Here is an 18,348-nt window from a genome sequence, read left to right as displayed (position 1 = left end):
AACTTTATAAGTGGTGGCTTAAAATGCTGTTGCCTACTTCAGCTATGTAGAAAGAACCACACCATATATTCTGTTGAAGGCAGAGCTATCAGAAGCAATGTCGGTATGAAAAGGCTTAAAGTGAATTATTCACCTCTTAACACTCCCTGGTGTTCAGACTGCTGCAAAGAGAATGCTTGTTATCAATGTGAAAAGCAGTGCCTTTGAATTAAGGGAAAAGTTCAACTTGTTTTGTTTTCAGCCCAGTGGCATCAATATATGTAATCAAACTTGTGTCCCTGATTTCAAGAAATTCTCAGAATTCCACTTCTTAGTGTATTCTGTATTAGGGAAACAGTGACCTAAGGATAACAGAAGCTATAATGATATGATTTACACTCACGTGACTATGCATCCGATGCTAAGTTGACTGAAATACGTAAGTTGCTTTCTTACTGATGACTTCAAAGGCAAAGATAGATTTCATTCGGTATTTAACAATTCCTTTTCTCAAACAGCACATTGAATGAAATTTTTCTTGACATTATTTTGCAATGATGAGGAGATTCAGTTTGTATTTCACATACCTATTTTTACCATCTGATATGTTAAAAATGTATAAAGAAAATGTAAACATAAACATATAAAGCTTATACAGATAAACAAAAAAAATAGCAGTATTTGTAATTGTTGAGGTAAATGCTTCTAGAATCTGGTATATGTTACACTTTTCTTTTTTAGTGTCTAATCTAGTATCAGTATTAGCCAGTGTATTTTAAATTTGTAATAACAGTCTTTGTTTTTAGAAGTTCCATTGAATTACTTTTTGCTTATTTACTTAATCTTAATTGTATTATTTTTCATTGATGCAACATTGCTTTACAGTACTGACAAGATTTAGGTGGTTCACTAACCTTCATGATACCATGCCATGACCAAGCACACCTAATCTCCCACCATAGTTCCTTATATCCTTTCCGTATATGTCCTTCCCCAATTTGTTCCTCCTCTCTCATTCTCCCTCTCTGATCACCTTAATTTGACAGTCAGATTTCTAGGTTTTTTTTTCCTTTTTTTTTTTTTCAGTTTTGTCTTTTCATTTGTTTTGTTTCTGTGTATGCCACATCTGAGTTGAAATAATCTGGTATTTGTTTTCCTCCTTCTGACATACTTTACTGAGCCCAGTCTCCTGTTCCAGCCAGGTTTTTACAAATGGCAAGATTTAATCTTTTTTAATTTTTTTTATAGCGAAGTAGTATTCCACTGTGCAAATAACACATCTTAATCAATTCATTTGTCATTGTATTCTGTCCTTCAGGAACAAGACTAAGATGGGACAAGGGAGGTACTTAGAGTTGAAAATTTGAGTACTTACTCTTTTACACACCTCACCATATTGTTAATAAGCCTAATCAAATTTTAAGGTCTTTATTGGTTAATTCCATCATGTCCTTCATGCCTGAGTCTGTTTTATTGATTGATTTTTTTTCTAGGTATGGGTTGTACTTTCCTGTTTTATTGCATGCCTCGTAATTTCTGATGGGATCTCAGCTAGTATGAATTTTACATAGCTGAATAATGGACTTTTTTTTTTAATTGCTTATGGCCTGAACTAAATGTGTGAGCTTGTGGAACATATTTTCCCACTGGACTGCTCTCCCTAAGGTCTCCTATTTGGTAAAGAAACAAGCATAGAAAAGCAAAAGGGTATCAATGCTAGCAGTTTATAAATAGGTGTCTCTTATATGGTCATGCCAAAAAATCCTGTAAATGTCATAGTTATATAGTTTGTCAACATTGTTCTTTCCATAGAGAATTTCCTGTCTTATGACTCTTTTCTGGGAAATATTAAATAATACTGATGAATTAGCTCCCAGGTATTGTTTATGGATTTAATGATCAGACAGTGATTATAATAATCACAGATTGAATTATAGCTTAACTAGTATCTGTCATGCTGAAGACTAACCATATCCAATTTCCAAAAGCTCACTTTATTTTTCTCTTTTCCTTTTGCAGGGATACATTTGGAGGATAGTTCTGATATTATTTCTTAGAAATTCATTTGCAATGAGACTCAAAATGATGAGGTCATTATTTTTCTCATCCACAGTTGTTTTATTTTCTAGAATCTAAATATTGCCAGATTTTCATCCAGTTATTATTTTATGGTCATTACAGTGCTGCAGCTAGGATTTTATACAAATTGAAACAATTATAATAGGAATTGTATTATATGCTCAAGAAATTTTCATATACTATCTCATATAAAACCACATTTTAGATAGTATCCTACTACCAAAGTTATAAATTTATTTTTATATTTTTCAAGCATTTTGCTTCATTTTAAGTTGTAATCTCATTGAATGTCTTTAAAAAGATTTTCTGTTTACTTCCTTCAAAATGTTTGCAAGGTATTTACTAAATTTAAAACTTACCATTTCTGAGAATGAGTCCAGTTCTTCATGACTTAGCCATGTTTGATTCCTCTATTGAAATAAAAACTTTGCAATAAGTACAGCCTGAAATCCTTTTAAGTATTTATTTTATGGCTGTGTAAATTGGAACTGCACACAAGGAAAACATCTTTGAGAGAAATGAATATTGAGCTAAATAATTCATGTTTAAGGTGACTGTGTTATAAAGCTGCTGTTTGGATTTGCTAGTGTGGCTAAATAGATCTTTGTAACCCAAATCCATTTGTAGTCTGTCCAAGTGAATATGGGATTTTTACATAGGTTTTACAAGTTGGATCATTATATGAATTTAAAAGTTAAAGATCTTTTTATAGAAAGAAATACTTTTTATAGAAACTTCTACATGAGGGAGAGGAATTCCCACTGTACATGAGAATTAGATGATTACCTTAAATATGTTTTTGGAATTCCTAGTAGGATATGGTAAAATGACCTTTTCTTGAGTGTTGCATTTTATACATACTACCACAACAATGACAATAAACAGTCCCATTGCTGTAAAAGGCTTGTTCATGTTATAGCTCCATAGCTGGCTATACTCCTGGAAATTACTGATCTGTCTGTTATGATACAATATCATGGCAAAACAAACTATTATATTTTTTGCCTGCTTGAAAAGTCTTATAAATGATCTCATGCAGTATGCAAGTTTGTGAGACAGGCTTCTTTCACTTAACATAATGTTTTTGAGATTCATCCAGTTCATCAATAGCTCATTTATAAATGTTAAATTGTTTTCCATTGTGTATATGTACCACAGTCTGTTATTCACCTGTTGAAAGATGTCTGGGCTGATTTCAATTTTAACAAAGATTTCCTGTAAACAATGTTTTCTGTGAACATAGTTTTTTTTTTTTTTTTTTAAATGAACAATTGGTGGCTTGAGTGTCCTGTCACCAGGATCCCCCTGACATGGATCATTAGGTTTTATTCTAAAATTTTAGCCTTATGTTTTACATCTAGATCTGTGTTCTATTTTGAGAGTTTTTGAGTTTGTTTAAAAAACAAATAAGAGGCATTATTTGAGGTTAATTTTATTGACTTGGCTTTGGCAACTTTGCTAAAAATAAGTTGACCTTACTTGTGTGGCCTTGTATTTCTCTCTGTTCCATAGATTTTTGTCTTTTCCATGGGCAATACTACATTGTGCCAATTAGGGGAACTTCATAGCAGTTCTTAAAACAGGGTAGGATAATTCCTTCCATTTTATTTTGCCTTTCAAAATTACTTTGCAGGTTCCATTTCTTTTGCTTTTCCATTTAAATTTTAAAATTACCTTGTGAATATCTACACAATTTTTGCTGGGAATTTGAATGAGATTATATTAAATGTATAGGTTATCTGAGCAGCAATGATGTTATCATTTTAGATCTTGTGATCCACAAGCATGATATAGCTCTTCACTTATTTTGTTCTCATGATCTATTTCATCAGTTTTATAATGTCCACATACAAATTCTGTACTTGTTTTCTTAAAATACTTTTAAAAACTATACATTATATGTTTTAAAAATAATAGATAAAACCACTGTGTTCAAGTTGAATTTAAATGGAAAACTTTCTAGTTACTAGTTTGTATGAGAGAAGATAAGGTTTTTGAGTTACAAATATTCATATTTAATTATTTGCTGACACTGAAATGTTACAAGTGTCTGACCTCCAGTTTCATTTTCTTCTGAAATTTAAAAGATTTATAAATATAAAACATATTTTGCAAAGTGTGTATTTTTTTTTTAGGGTACAGTGTTATAGAATATCTGAAATTCTTCTAAATTGAATGATGCTGTGATACATAGTCTTTTTTCTTTATTTTTTTTCATTTTACTATGCAAATACTATTACATTTAGATGACTTTAAATGAGTTTTCAGACACCCTTGGAGCCTAGATAATGAAAATGTTATTTTCTATATTAAAACCAGTGTGGTTTTTGCAGTGAATTAGTTATATGTTTGTTAAAGGCCAAATAGCTCTTTCATTGTGGTAATTACCAGCACACACACAATCTCTCCCATTCTTACCTATTTTAATGGATGAATACAGACATTGCAGATATTATTAATAAACTCCCAATATTCTGTTATTAAGTTGCATAACTGTAAAATTGTACTTTGTGAATTCTACAATAATAAAACAATTTTGCTTTCTTTTTTTAACATGTTTTTTTAACCTCCCTCCACCCTCATTTCTCCTCTTTCATAGGTTTTATTTCTCACTGCTTCTTTTCTTTCTTCTCTTTCCTTTCTCCCTGTTTTTACATTTCTTCTCTCTTTTTTTTCTATCCCCAATTTTTTTTCTAATTTCCTTTTGTTTTTGTATTTTTTTTTCTTAAGTTTTTATTGAAACAGCTTTGGTTTGCAACATGTTCAGATGTATATCATTGTAAATTAGCATCTATATGTGCTACGATATGTTCACCTCTAAAAGTCTAATCTATCCTTCCATATAAATTTCACCCCATTAGTCTGATGTTTTGTAGCAATACCTTTGTTCAGTGTTCATCAAACAGAGACATACATATATACACACATCTATGTGCAAAATATGTACACACATATAATTAAAACATAGCTCCTTACTTAAAGGAAAAATGTGGCTTTGCTTCTTTTTTTAGCTTAACTGCTTAAAACTTTTAAAACATGCAGTTTTGGATACTGTGCCTTTCCAAGGGGAAAAGTGTATCCCAATCTGTCTCTCTATGTTCAACTGAACAGGGATTCATATCCTAATTTTAAGCCCTTTAAAATTACAGGACGACTTATATTTTTTTTTGAGGAGTTTCTACTTTCATTTCATAGCTTACTTTCACCTTAATACTCAGGATTCTGTTTTTTTCTGAAGTATTCTATGATAATTGAAGTAAACTAAGCTACATGGTTAGCTGCTAACTGATAACAATTAAGGACTGATACATTTTTTAAAAACAGTTCAAATGTGAATTAGATTTTATTAAGTTAAAATTTGGAGCTTGCTCATGATTGTAGTTTTAACATATTTCAAATTCTTTTGCAGACAGTTTTTCCCACTATGCTTTTTAACAAGATTAAGTTATATTTTTTAGATGGATAGTTTAGCATCATAGAATAAAAAATTAAGGCGCTTCTAGAAGATCTAGAAACTAATAAAACATGTTAATGAAAAATGACTGCTACCGACTACTAGCTAATGAGAATTAGGAGGAGAAACGAACTTATTTGGCTTAACTTCAGCTTTGCATTTAATTTTATAAAGGTCATTTGAATGCCAACAAAAAAGTTATAGATTTCCTGGCCCTCAACTTCTAACATACTGATGAATCTCAATGCTTAGGCTGCTACTTTTATCATGCCTTATTTTCCCAGTAGCAGTTAAAAAAAAAAAAAAAAACAAATGATATGGGGAAAAGAGTTCTGTTAATTTAAATATACCTTATTCATGCACCATATCAATCCTTACCTTGGGCCCTCCGCTTCCTGAATCGCATGCTCCCCTGTCACTGGCACTTGCATGCTGGATGGTCTTGTAGGACCCCATAGCTGCTTCAGAGCACAATGGGGTGATATGAAGTGATTCAGAAAACAGGAGAACCTTTGTTGCTGAGTCAGCTGCAAGAAGAACTAACGTGTGTGAATGTACAGTATAGGGAGATCTATGAAAGATCTAGTCTCTTTCTCCCAAAAGACTCTGTTCATGATACAAGGAGAATTCAGTTCTTTTTGGCAGACCTCCAGGTCAGTTTGGAAGCAGTAAAAACAACCACAAAAACAAGCCTGGTTCCTCAATGTCTTTACGCTCAATGTTTTAAGTAACATTTTATTTATTTTTGTTGTACTTAGTTTTTAATAACTAGAAAGTAACATCCCCTCCACTGTAATGTTTGAATACAATTTCCTTACTAGGGATATAGTTGAGAGTGAGTTATAGACATGGGTTCAACCATATGTTCTTTATTTATATTTGTTATTGGCAAAATTTGAAGGAATTCTCTTTATCGAGGAAAGGATGACTTTGAATGATATTACATCAAGGAGAGCACAGAATCCCAGAAGATTATGTAATTATGTTTAAAAATGAGTATTATTAAATAATTCACACATTTAATAAGAAGAAATTAGGTCATTTTTTCCACTCCTCCCACAAATATTCAATCTTAATATCTAAGTAATGAAACAACACAGTGTCATCCATCGTAGGACTAACAGAGAATGCCAGTTATGACAGGCTCATTGTTTACTTTAACAGGTAATTTGTGGACCGGAATCATTTAATTGTTCTGAGTACATAATTACATGTCAGCAATTTCCAATTTAATTAAAATGTACAAATCTGAAGATTAAGGGAATTTTTGAATTATTAATCATTTTTCCACTAGGAAATCTTGTTGCTCTGCAGGAGATTTGTCCAGTGTACAACTATACGTATTTTTTTCCTTCTCTTTCGCAGACAGACAATTTTCCCGCAGAGCCCAATTACATGGGCAGCAGGCAGCAGTTTGTTCAAAGGTAAGGCCTATTAAATAACTTTCTCAGCTTCCCCATTTGCATTCGTGTCAAAATTGCTTTGCAAGAGACTACACTTCAGATTCAAACTGGTAGAGACAACACTTTCTCTTCTTTTTCTTTATATGTATTTCAGTAGCTCCACGTTTAAGGACCCAGAAAGAGCCAGCCTGAGAGACAGTGGGCACGGGGACAGTGATCAGGCTGACAGTGACCAAGACACTAACAAAGGCTCCTGCTGTGACATGTCTGTTAGGGAGGCACTCAAGATGAAAACTACTTCAACTAAAAGCCAACCACTTGAACAAGGTGAGTGAAGCCTTCCAATGCTTACAAAGTGTAAAGCTTAAGCAATCATTATAAACCTATTAGTACTAGAGTTGCCGTTTATCACGGTGGAATGGACCATTGATAATATATCAAAAGAAACAGGAAATCTGAGCTAGTCCCAGACTAAAAGCCACTGTTCGATACTTCCATAACAACAAAAAAAGAGGAAGATCATGGGTATTAGACTTTAATTTTCTTAATCGGAGAACTTGACCAAAGTTATTTGATTGTTTTTATTGCTGTTGACATCTCCAAACCGTTCCTATCTTGTGTTTTATTAACAAGGAAAATATGGCATATATTAGTTAGATATGCACATTTTAATATACTAATTTACAGGATTAGAAATAGTAAATTTAACACACTTAGGTGAGATGAAACTTGATAGGAATTTTATAGCTCTAAGCAATGTTGTTGTAGCATGGATTTTAACATCACAGTAATTTTTCAAGAGTCAGATAAACTGGAGTTTGGGCTTTGATTTTCTTCTCAGTTTTTGTAGCTACCAAATAAGCTTGAACTTATTTATCATTTATAGAAAATCACTTTAATAAATACATACATACTTCTAAAAGTCTATCTGCAACTTTATGTCATTTTATTAATTTTCATGTTTTTATTCCTTCAAATACATGGAAAAGTTAATGATGACTCATCTAAAGAAAATTAAGCTGCTTTTATGTATAGGACTCAGAGGCTGTGAATGCATGCTTTTATATCTATTAAAAAAAGAGAACTGTTATATAAATCAGATTTCAGACTTACAAATGCATATTATATGAACATGATGTTAGTTTCCAAATATTAAGTTTTAAAATAGATTTAATATTTATTATTTATGCTTTTTAAATGAGAAAATAAGCTACGGTTTTAAAGTCATGTATTGATTGGTGATTCATAGAAAGTACGTTTTTTGCTAGTAGTTCTTCCTGTCCTATTTTATGCATATATATATATATATATATATATATATATATATACTCACACACACACACACACACATATATACTCACACACACACATATATATATATATACTCACACACATATATATAAGAGCAGCAGATATAATATTTATTTTTATTTTCCTAATCATGCTGAAATTACAAACATACATGTTCACATATATACATTCAATATAGAAATAAAAATGTATTCAGCATAATACTTATTTAGTATAATATGTATCATGTATATATCTCTTCACTGAACACAATTACACTGGCTTTATGTTAAGGTTAACTTGTCCAATATCCTTTTTTCTTTTTTTCTAAGTGATTAAGTGACTGATAGCTTATTTTCCTGACCTTTACCTTCTACACAGTGAATTGCTGTGTAATAGTTTTTTTATACTACTAAGAAAAGTTATTTGAATACTTATTTATGATTCATAACTTCTGCAGATTTGAATCTTTACCTAAGTGATTTATATTGCCTTGACAGGTTATAACTATATGTTATTATATGAATCTTATAACACATTTTAAATAATGGGTTGTTGGATGTTGATATGTGAATGAATACATAGCATAAGATAGATCCATTTGTGTAGTAAATAAATTAATTTAGAGATAATTCATTGACTACCATTTACGAGGTTACATAGAGTAAGTAAAGACTGCACTTATGTTGATATCTTTAAGGGAAGTTTTGCCAATAAAGGAATAAGAACCTGATGATCACATTAATATTAATTTCTTTCTGTTCACTAATTGAATCATAGATTGATGGAAAGTGAACAAAGAATACTTAAGCAGAAGAAGGTTTCCTTTATGTCTGAAATTGCCATTTGTACTGAAAAACTATTCTTCAATTTGGTAAAACAGTATCTTGTAAAGGTAGCTGTTTTTAAAGAATACATATTTGACATATATTCCAATTAATATTACATATGAAATAATTGCTAATCTAAGGCTGAGATCGTTAGTATAAACGTGTGTCCTGTAAAACAAGCAGTTTCAACATATCCTTATTAACAAATATGGAAACACATAAATCTGAAAGCCATAGTAGTTTTCACTTTCAAAACTTATTTTGAAAAATTAGCTAAAATAGTATTTCACTCATTTATTCATTTAATAACAATCTATTGAGCACTTTCAATATGTAAAGAAAGTTGATTTCTTTAGGAATATCCAAAAATAAATGTTTCCATATAGCCAGTAGAGAAACTGTGTAACTAGTAGATCTCTCTTTCTCTCCTCTAAGTCTCCTGTCTCTGCCCTTATCTACCTTCACTTATGTCCTATCACACAATCTCTTTCCCTTATCAGTTACTATCTTTCCTCCCTCCCTCCTAGCCTTCCTTATTCCTTCCTTTTATCTATGCTTATGTGTATCTCTATAAACCCATCTAGATTGAGAGGAAGAGACCAACATTTATGAAGTTCTTACTAATATAATGGTGCTAGCTTCATTTCCACATTAGTCTATTTAAATGTCAAGCTCTCAAGTACTTTTCATTTTATTTGAACTATGGGAAATGTATCAAATGTAGCAAAGCAGCAAGTTGGAGGTCTAGATACTGGCCAAATCTGTGGCTTTTCTACAAATGGAGTACTTGCTGAAATAAAAATTCCAATTCATTGCCAAAATTAGAAATCAAATTCTAGTCAAATTCTGAGTCCATGTATGCTAATCATGGGGACAACATCAAAATTGCATATATGTCTATTGCTAGTGCTACAGTGCTTTTCTGTAACCAATGCTTTATACCATATATTTACTACATTATATATGTATATGTTATTTCCTAGAAATAATTTTTAAATGCTCGAAGAAACAACCATTGTCTCGGTGAAAATATTCTGTTAATTTATTTGAAAGGCATCATAGATGCATTACCAAATTAATCCAATGCATATACATAAAGAGTAATGTCTGTACTGATGAAAGATGATGACAGCCATATTGAAGCTTTTATCACGTCAGATTTTATGTATGAAATGCTATGTTTTTAATACCTAGCTTTAAAAATTTCCTATGAAGCAAAATAAATTTCCCCTAAGCAAAATAAAACCTACTTAGCAGTGTTTTTCTCATACTAAAAATGTATAGCAATGACAGCAGATTTCATTTAAAAATCAGTAGCATAGTTTATATTTTTCTATTAGTTTAATAGGTTTCTTTTCATATACATGCTAGTTAATAAATTAATGTTCTATTTCCAAATTGAAGTATTTCTTTACATAGAAATCAAAATCACTTCCAAAAATAATCTTTACACTTTCAATACTAGAATGATTTTCCTCTGTAAATAGCTTAGTTCTTTAAGATTTTATTTTATTAGCTTAAATGTTACTATTTTCCATCCATTTTACTCCTGATACTTGTATATTCTTTCTACCATTAATTTAATCATCCCAAGTATACAGTACTAGTATGTATTACCCATTATTTTAAGAAAAACTCTTGATAGATTTCAGAAGTCAGTTGTGCAATACCCATCAATTTATATAATAGTGCACATTATTTAGAAGGGCATATATATATATATATATACATATATATATATATATTTCAATCTAACAAGCCTTGTTTATCATAAAATAACAGAAAATTGACCAAAATGCATTCAATTTTATTTTGCTAATTTTCTTTTTGGAAATAAGAAAAACAAACTGATTTCTATCAAGAACCAGAAAAAAATATATAAAATATCATATTTGTAAAGAAAAATGAAATACAGTTTTATTAGGAATAAAACTCTTGGACCTCCCTGGTGGCACAAGGTATTAAAGGGCAGCACTATGAAGCTATCTATCATCAGCCACTACAGCAGTAGTTTGATCCTTGGCCAAGTAGCTGACACACATGGCGTGGCATGGCAGCCGTCTCCTGTCGCTCCTCAGCAGTATATTTCAGTCAGTCCGCCTGTTCTGTTCCCCATCCTGTCTCTGGTGAACCCTCTCATCCACAGTACCTTTGATTTGACTCGTAGTTCTTATATCCATAAATAAATAATTAAAAAATAAATAAAAACTCTTTAAAAAATTTTCAAGTTAGCTTATTTCTTAGAATGTATTCATACAATTAAGTAAGTACTATAACTTTGACTTTCTATCCACTAGATAATAGTATAAATTATCTGTAGAAAGATACGTAAATTACTTTGATTATTAGCAATGATGGGTTCTTCTTCAAGAAGATTCAATGATCTTCAAGAAGATTCAATAAACACTGCAGTAGCATTGACTCCCAAATAATAAATACACTGTTTTCAACAATACTGACCAGTGATTTCCCTGAGCAACTTTTTGGTAATGAGGTGACGATATTTAAAAATACTATGTCTTCTAATATTTTTACAAATGAGTGAAATCAAACCTTTGACAGCTGAAGCCAGTAGAATACTATTATGCATCCTGCTAACCTGAGTCAGGGATTACACTGGAAGGTCAGACCCTTACCCTAATCCAAGTCCCTCTGTTTGCCAGTTGTCAGTCCCTTCTCTGTGCTTGGATTATGAGATTTTCTGGTCCTCAGGAATTGCTCCATTCAAACTCTTTCTTATTTCTGATTTTATTTGATTGCTTTATAATTTCTACTTTTCCCTGGTATTCTGTGCTTCCTCTGTCCTCTCTCTATTGCTATAAAAATTTGATGTCTCAAGTTACCTTTGGGTACAAAACATTTCACAGTCGAATCCTTGATTAAAATCTAATAAAAATAAAATCAATAGGAAGTTGAGAATAATAGAAATACCAAATAAGCCAGGTTTGCTCCAGTGAATTCCAGTTTTAAAACTAAATTACAATCTTATGGGTTGCCTTCCTTCTTCCCAGAGGACATTTTAGAAAACTACAAAAACTAAAGATAATGGATTTGTTGCTGTTTTTTTTTTTTTTTGGTAATCAGTGTTTGAATATTGCTTATGAACTTTATATTCAAAATAAGATTAAGCTACTTTATAGAACAGCAGTGTTTGTTATATGCTTTCAGACTCTGGTGAAGACTGAGCCTCCCCTATTCCTTCAAATCTCCCTCCCTAATTCTCTGCAAGTGACTAAAATTTACCATGTTTTTTTTTTTTTTTTTAAAGATTTATTTATTTATGCATACAGAACTGGGGTACAGGCCAGAGGCTGGGGCGGTGAGAGGCTTCACCAGAGACAGAGTGGGGAGCAGAACAGGCAGATTGACAAAGTACACTGCTGAGGGGAGCAGCGGGTGGGTCAGGAGAGGTCTGCCACACCATGTGGTCACCTCCGGGGCAGGCGGGAATCGAACTCATGCGGAAGTGGCTTTAGCTTCTCAGTGTAGTGCTTTAACCCGCTGCGCCACCAGGGAGGGCCCAAATTTACCATGTTTTTAATAATGTTTAAAATAAAATAGTTTCAGGATTTCAAAATCCACATTACTAGGGATATAGCACAAAAGTTGAGGCTCATGTTCCTTGAGGCGAGGGTGTGGGGGGGGCCCACACTCAGTTTAGAAAGTTTTTGAGAATAAGGATTAAGACATTGAATAAAAATTATCTACTTCACAATTTACCCTAACTGACCTTGAATAGCAGAGAATTAGGAGAATACCTTTGTTTCCCATGCTTCCTTTTGGTTTTCTTTTCTGTGTTGCCATTACTTCAGTTCTGACCCTTTCTACCAGTCAATGTTTTTTACTAGACATTCCCAAATAAAGCAATAGCAAATCTACCTTTAAAATGACCAACACTGGGCCTCTCTGGTGTGCAGAGGTTAAGTCTCAGCTCTCTCAAGCTATCACCAGCCACAGAGGCATCAGTTCAATCCCCGGCCAGAGAGCTGACTCACATGGCATAGCAGATCTCTTCTGTCCCACCTGCTACTCCCCTCAGTTGTGTATTGCAGAAGATCCACCTGTTCTGCTCCCCACTCTGTTTCTGATGAATAAATCCCCCAAACTTCTGGCTTATATCACAATTCTTGTATGCATAAATAAATAAAAGTAAATTTTAAAAATAAAATAAAATTACAACAACACAGAAGTGATGATTGCATCCTCCCTCTCAGCTGGCATTTAATGATCTCTAAATAAACTTTTAATTTTATTTAATTAAAATAATTTTTAAAAAAAATTATTTATGCATACAAGAACTGGGGTACAGGCTATAGGCTTGGGGGGTGAGAGGGTTCTCCAAAGACAGTGTGGAACAGAACAGTGGATCTATTGAAATACACTGCTGAGGGGAGCTGCAGGCAGCAAAGGAGAGGTCTGCTGCACCATGTAGGTCACCTCCCTGGCTGGGATCAAACTTGTGGTGCAGTGATTACAGATAGCATCATAGTTCTGAGCTTTATGAAATAACCCCTTGCACCACCAGGGAGGCTTCCTAAATGTAAGTTTTAAAATAAATATTGCTATCATCTTATTAATAGTAAATTTATCTTAGAAAGTGGATAAAATTGGAAAATATGTTAAATTTATGTTAAATGAAATAAGTCAAAAAGAATGAAAAATACTGGGTGATTTCACACATATGTGGAATATAAGGAAACAACACAATGGAATAGAAAAACCTAATCCAAAACACGATTGTAGAGTTGAGGTTACCAGGGACAGGATGGGGATTGCAATGAGGGAAGAGGCAAGTGGGCTATGGTGGAGGGTTATGGGTGTTTGGTGTTGGCTATGATGTAGTTATAAACATTGGAAGAGGCATAGGCTTCAACTTATACCTCCAAATCCTAAACTTATAAACCAGTGTTATCTCAATAAAGAACAATACAGAAAAAATAAATGCTGATATTTATGAGAGCCAGGAAAACTATTAATTATTTAATGTCAGATGTCAAATATGTTGAATTTAAAAAAAAATGCTGTTATTTGTCAAGAAGGCACCTTATATTCAAACTCTAAGTTTTTAATAGACTTGATTTATTTAATAATGCTTTAATATCAGTTTTTCTGCTCTCATGTACAGAATTTTAGGACTGTCAGAAGTCATCTGATTATTCATTTTTACTTTATAAAATAGCCTCATGTTGTGAGCAGCTTTGGTGTATTTTTCCTTATCAAACTTTGCAATTGCCCCATAGTTCACCTAACTTTAAAACTTTCAGTGACAGGCCTTTTACTCATATACAAACATCTGCTTCCAAAATTTAGCAGCTGGTGTCATGAAAAAGATTTTATCACCATCACATTTGTTGCTAATCATAAAACCTCCCTAACAAGTGCAGCCTGATTTACTATAGATACTCAATGTGATTTTGAGGCTCCTTTGCTTTTAATAAGCATGGCAATGACTTTTGCTAAAACCTTCCAATTAGGGAATGATAGTATTCCCCCAAACTTCTGGAATTAACTTTGTTTCATGTCTGGAGATAGGGCCAACCTCCCTAGACATAGATCGTTTTATCTTCTAATTATTCCCACACAACTAGAAGACTTCACTCTTTGTAATTTTCTGGTAATGACAATATATTTTTTTTCATTTTTATATATTTATATTGCATATAAAACTAGAAGTGTGCTTACAAACTATGAAAATCTAGAATATTTATCAGTTCATCTTCTAATAAAGAATAAATAAATATTAATAGATTTAAAGTTTCTCCAAGAAATTTTCCATTGTTTCACTTTTAAAGCATATTGTTATAGTGCAGATTCATTGGTCCTTTGAAATCCCTATTATAAAACACCAGGGTAAGGGGAATCTCGCAATAATTCCCCTGTTGTATGGGTTAAGAAATTAAAAAAAAAATTGTTTGATTGAGTGACTTTCATGAAGACTTCACATTAGTAGCAATAGATACTACAGTTTTAAATTTTCTGTCTGGAGCTCTTTCCATCTTTCCATGTCATCCTTACACATAATAGAGACTAGAGAGTCTCAAAGCAGAGAGTCTGAAAGATCAGATTTGTTATCACACTTCATTTTCCTGTTAAGCTGATTATGTAACTATACTTGAGAATTCAATTCTTGATTCTTTCATGTATATTTAATAAATGTCATATATTCATATAATGTATAAATGATAAAAAGCTCCAAAATTCAGTAAAACATGCTTTACAAAATGTGTTGCTTCTTGTCCCCAAGCACAAGAGTGTATATATTTCTTCAATCTACACTTCTCCTATGTATGAGTACCTGATACTTTTTTAAAGATTTAATTTTTTATACATATAGAACTGGGGTACAAGCCAGAAGTGTGGGGAGTGAGAGGATTCACCAGAGACAGAGAGGGGAGCAGAAGAGGCAGTTCAACAAAGTACACTGTTGAGGGGAGCAGTGGGTGAGAAAGGAGAGGTCTGCTGCACGATGTGGGTTGGCTCCCTGGTTGAAGATAGAACTCATGCTACAGTGGCTTTTGGCAGCTTCGTAGTGCTGTGCCTTAACCCATTGCACCAGGGAGGACCCACTTTTTTTTTATGATTTATTTATTTATGCATATAAGGGAGGGTCCCCTTGATACTTTCTTATGGTACTAGGGAGTCATGAGTTTAAGAAATATTTTCATTCACTCATTTACTCAATCCTTTGTTATTTCTTTTAATAAATAATAGTGCCAAAGATGAGAAATGGCTGATGCTTACTAGGGAGGGGCAGAATAAAACCAATGATTACAGAGTTGATTGGAAGTCATTGGAAGTTCAGGCAGTAACAATTCAAACTTCCATTTTATTTATTTTAAATATTTATTTATTTATGCATATAGAACTGGGGTACAGTTGAGAGGTGCAAGGGCAGTGAGGGGATTCACCAGAGACAGAGTGGGGAGCAGAACAGGCAGACTGAGAAAATACACTGCTGAGGGGAGCAGCAAGCTGGCTAGGAGAGGTCTGCTGTGCCATGTGGGTCACCCCCTTGGTCAGGGATTGAACTTGTGCTGAAGTGGCTGAGGCAAGCATCATAGTGCTGTGTTTTAACCCATTGCACCACCAAGAAGAGCTCTCAGACTTGCATTTTATAGATAACATTTATACACAATGCCGTAGGAGATGGACACTTCAATTTCATAGTTCCCATGAAATTTTGAAAGTTGATGTTTTGATGTTCAAGCCTAGAATTAGAAGAAGCAGTTTTCCAGAATTAAACATTTTTATAATTCAGAAAGGTGATGTAATGCAAATATCTATTTATGTAATAGCCAACCACCCTACTGGAATCTGTAGCAGTAGTCACATTCAAACACATTAATAACTTCTTAGTGAAAGTCTGAATAGTCAAAAAAAAAAAATGAGTAAGTGAATAATATAAAGAGCCCAAGTCAGTTCACTTTTTATTATTGAATTGGTAACTAAATAGACTTTAGCTCTGACATATATTGGAGATTTCAAAATTATGAACAGTGAATTATAGATTTACTTAATTTGCATGTTGGGGTGTTTGCTTTCTTAAATACTTGACAGAATATACTGATGATGATACAAATGGTAACACAATGAGAAAAATCAACAAAAGGGAAGTTATTTAATCTAGTTTCCTATTAAATCATACCAGAAATGTGCAGTTGAGATCTTAATTCAGGCTAAATATTGAAAAAAATTGTCTATCATGCTATAGTAGGTTTAATATGATAAATATTTACTGAGGATTTTAAAAGTAAAAACATTTAAGTGTTTAATCACCTAATGGGATATTGTAGTAGTATTTTTATTATATGCAGGCCATTAACAAATGCACCCCTACCTCTAATACAGGGCATATATTTGAAACAAAATACATATTTCCTGGAAATTGATTTTTCTGCTCTGGATGTTATTTTATTTTATTTTGAGATTTTGAAAACTCATAATGAGGGATGAGACTGTTCTATTTTGCCTTTGTTTTGAGTTATTTTCTTCCTATTTTTAATTTGTGTGTTTATTACTTGCTATCCTTTATGTAGACATCTGACCCCCACAAAATATCATGAATAAAAATACCGGAGAAGCATGGCAAGAAAACTCTAGTATACAAAGAATGATTTCATGATATACACAGCCATTACTTCACACTGTTGTAAAGCAATACACAGAAGATTGAATCTTAGACAAGTATTGATGACATATATTTGCTGAATTCTTAGAGTTATAGTGTTATTTTTGTTCCAGAGCAAAGCTCTTTATCATTAATTCCATTAATTTCATAGTTAAGCACTATGATATAGGTATCAGTAAAATAACTCTGCTAGAGTAATAAATAGGATATCACTTTTTTAGGGTTTTGAAAGAAGAGAAGGATTATAAATTACATGGTAAATTGCACAATAGAAACTGGGATAATAATGGGCTCTAAGACGTGGAGATATGACAAGTTATAATATAATCTATGATTGGAAAATAAATAGAATTAAAAAAATATATTTGTGCATACACGAACTGGGGTACAGGCCAGTGGTGTGGGGAATGAGCGGATTCACCAGAGACAGAGTGGGGAGCAGAACAGGCAGATCAATTGAAATAAACTGCTGAAGGGAGCAGCAGGAGAGGTCTGCTGTATCATGTGGTTCATCTCCCTGGCAGGGGAATACTGCAGTGGCTGTGGATAGCTTGATGGGCTTTAACCCTGTCTGTGATGATGGAGAGCCCAGTAGAAGTCTTTTTAGTTGGAAAGTGAGGTTATAGTTATAATGGAGAAAAAAATGAATGGGTAAAGGTCGGATTATGAAAGACCTTAGATGATTTACTAAGAAATTTAAATCTTATTTTATAGGCAATTACTTATTTTTGATTGAAGGTTCTTGATCAGGTTTTTGTTTTAGAGTGAATAATAACAGATCAAAAAGTGGTAGAACTGAAAGAAACCATTAGCTAAACTGATCCATAAAAAGGGTGGGAATAAATCCACTATTTGCCTATCATAATCCTGTATAATTTAATTACTGTGCAAAATAATGTTTATTGAAATCTTAGTGAACAATTAATTGTAATGCCAAAGAAAAATTACTCATTTATTTAAATTTGTTGGTTTTCACTTTTACTTTATAACAGAGATAACAACCCCACTTTAAATATAAATATAAATGAAGCCCTTAAAAAGCTACACATATCTGGCCCTCCCTGGTGGCGCAGCGGGTTAAAGCACTACACTGAGAGGCTAAAGCCACTTCTGCATGAGGTTCAATTCCCGCCTGCCCCGGAGGTGCCCACATGGCGTGGCAGACCTCTCCTGACCCGCCCGCTG

The 18,348-nt window shown here is 32.8% G+C and overlaps 1 protein-coding gene across 4 annotated transcripts in view; it reads left to right on the top strand.

Moving 5' to 3' along the window:
* PCDH17 (protocadherin 17) overlaps nt 1-18,348 on the top strand; it is a 90,815-nt gene that overhangs the window by 24,687 nt on the left and 47,780 nt on the right. For 3 of the 4 annotated variants that reach the window (XM_012723290.1, XM_004680113.2, XM_012723291.1), the window contains 2 exons: nt 6,878-6,936; nt 7,070-7,242. In XM_012723290.1, coding sequence (XP_012578744.1) covers nt 6,878-6,936; nt 7,070-7,242 — 232 coding nt within the window. The remainder of the gene's footprint in view (nt 1-6,877; nt 6,937-7,069; nt 7,243-18,348) is intronic. The other variant, XM_012723289.1, reaches the window with a different exon arrangement.

This window comes from Condylura cristata, unplaced genomic scaffold (genome assembly GCF_000260355.1).
Source record: "Condylura cristata isolate star-nosed mole 26May11 unplaced genomic scaffold, ConCri1.0 scaffold00010, whole genome shotgun sequence".
Taxonomy (NCBI): Eukaryota; Metazoa; Chordata; class Mammalia; order Eulipotyphla; family Talpidae; genus Condylura; species Condylura cristata.
Note: the sequence above shows the minus strand (reverse complement) of the source record. Positions and strands in the feature narration are given on the sequence as shown.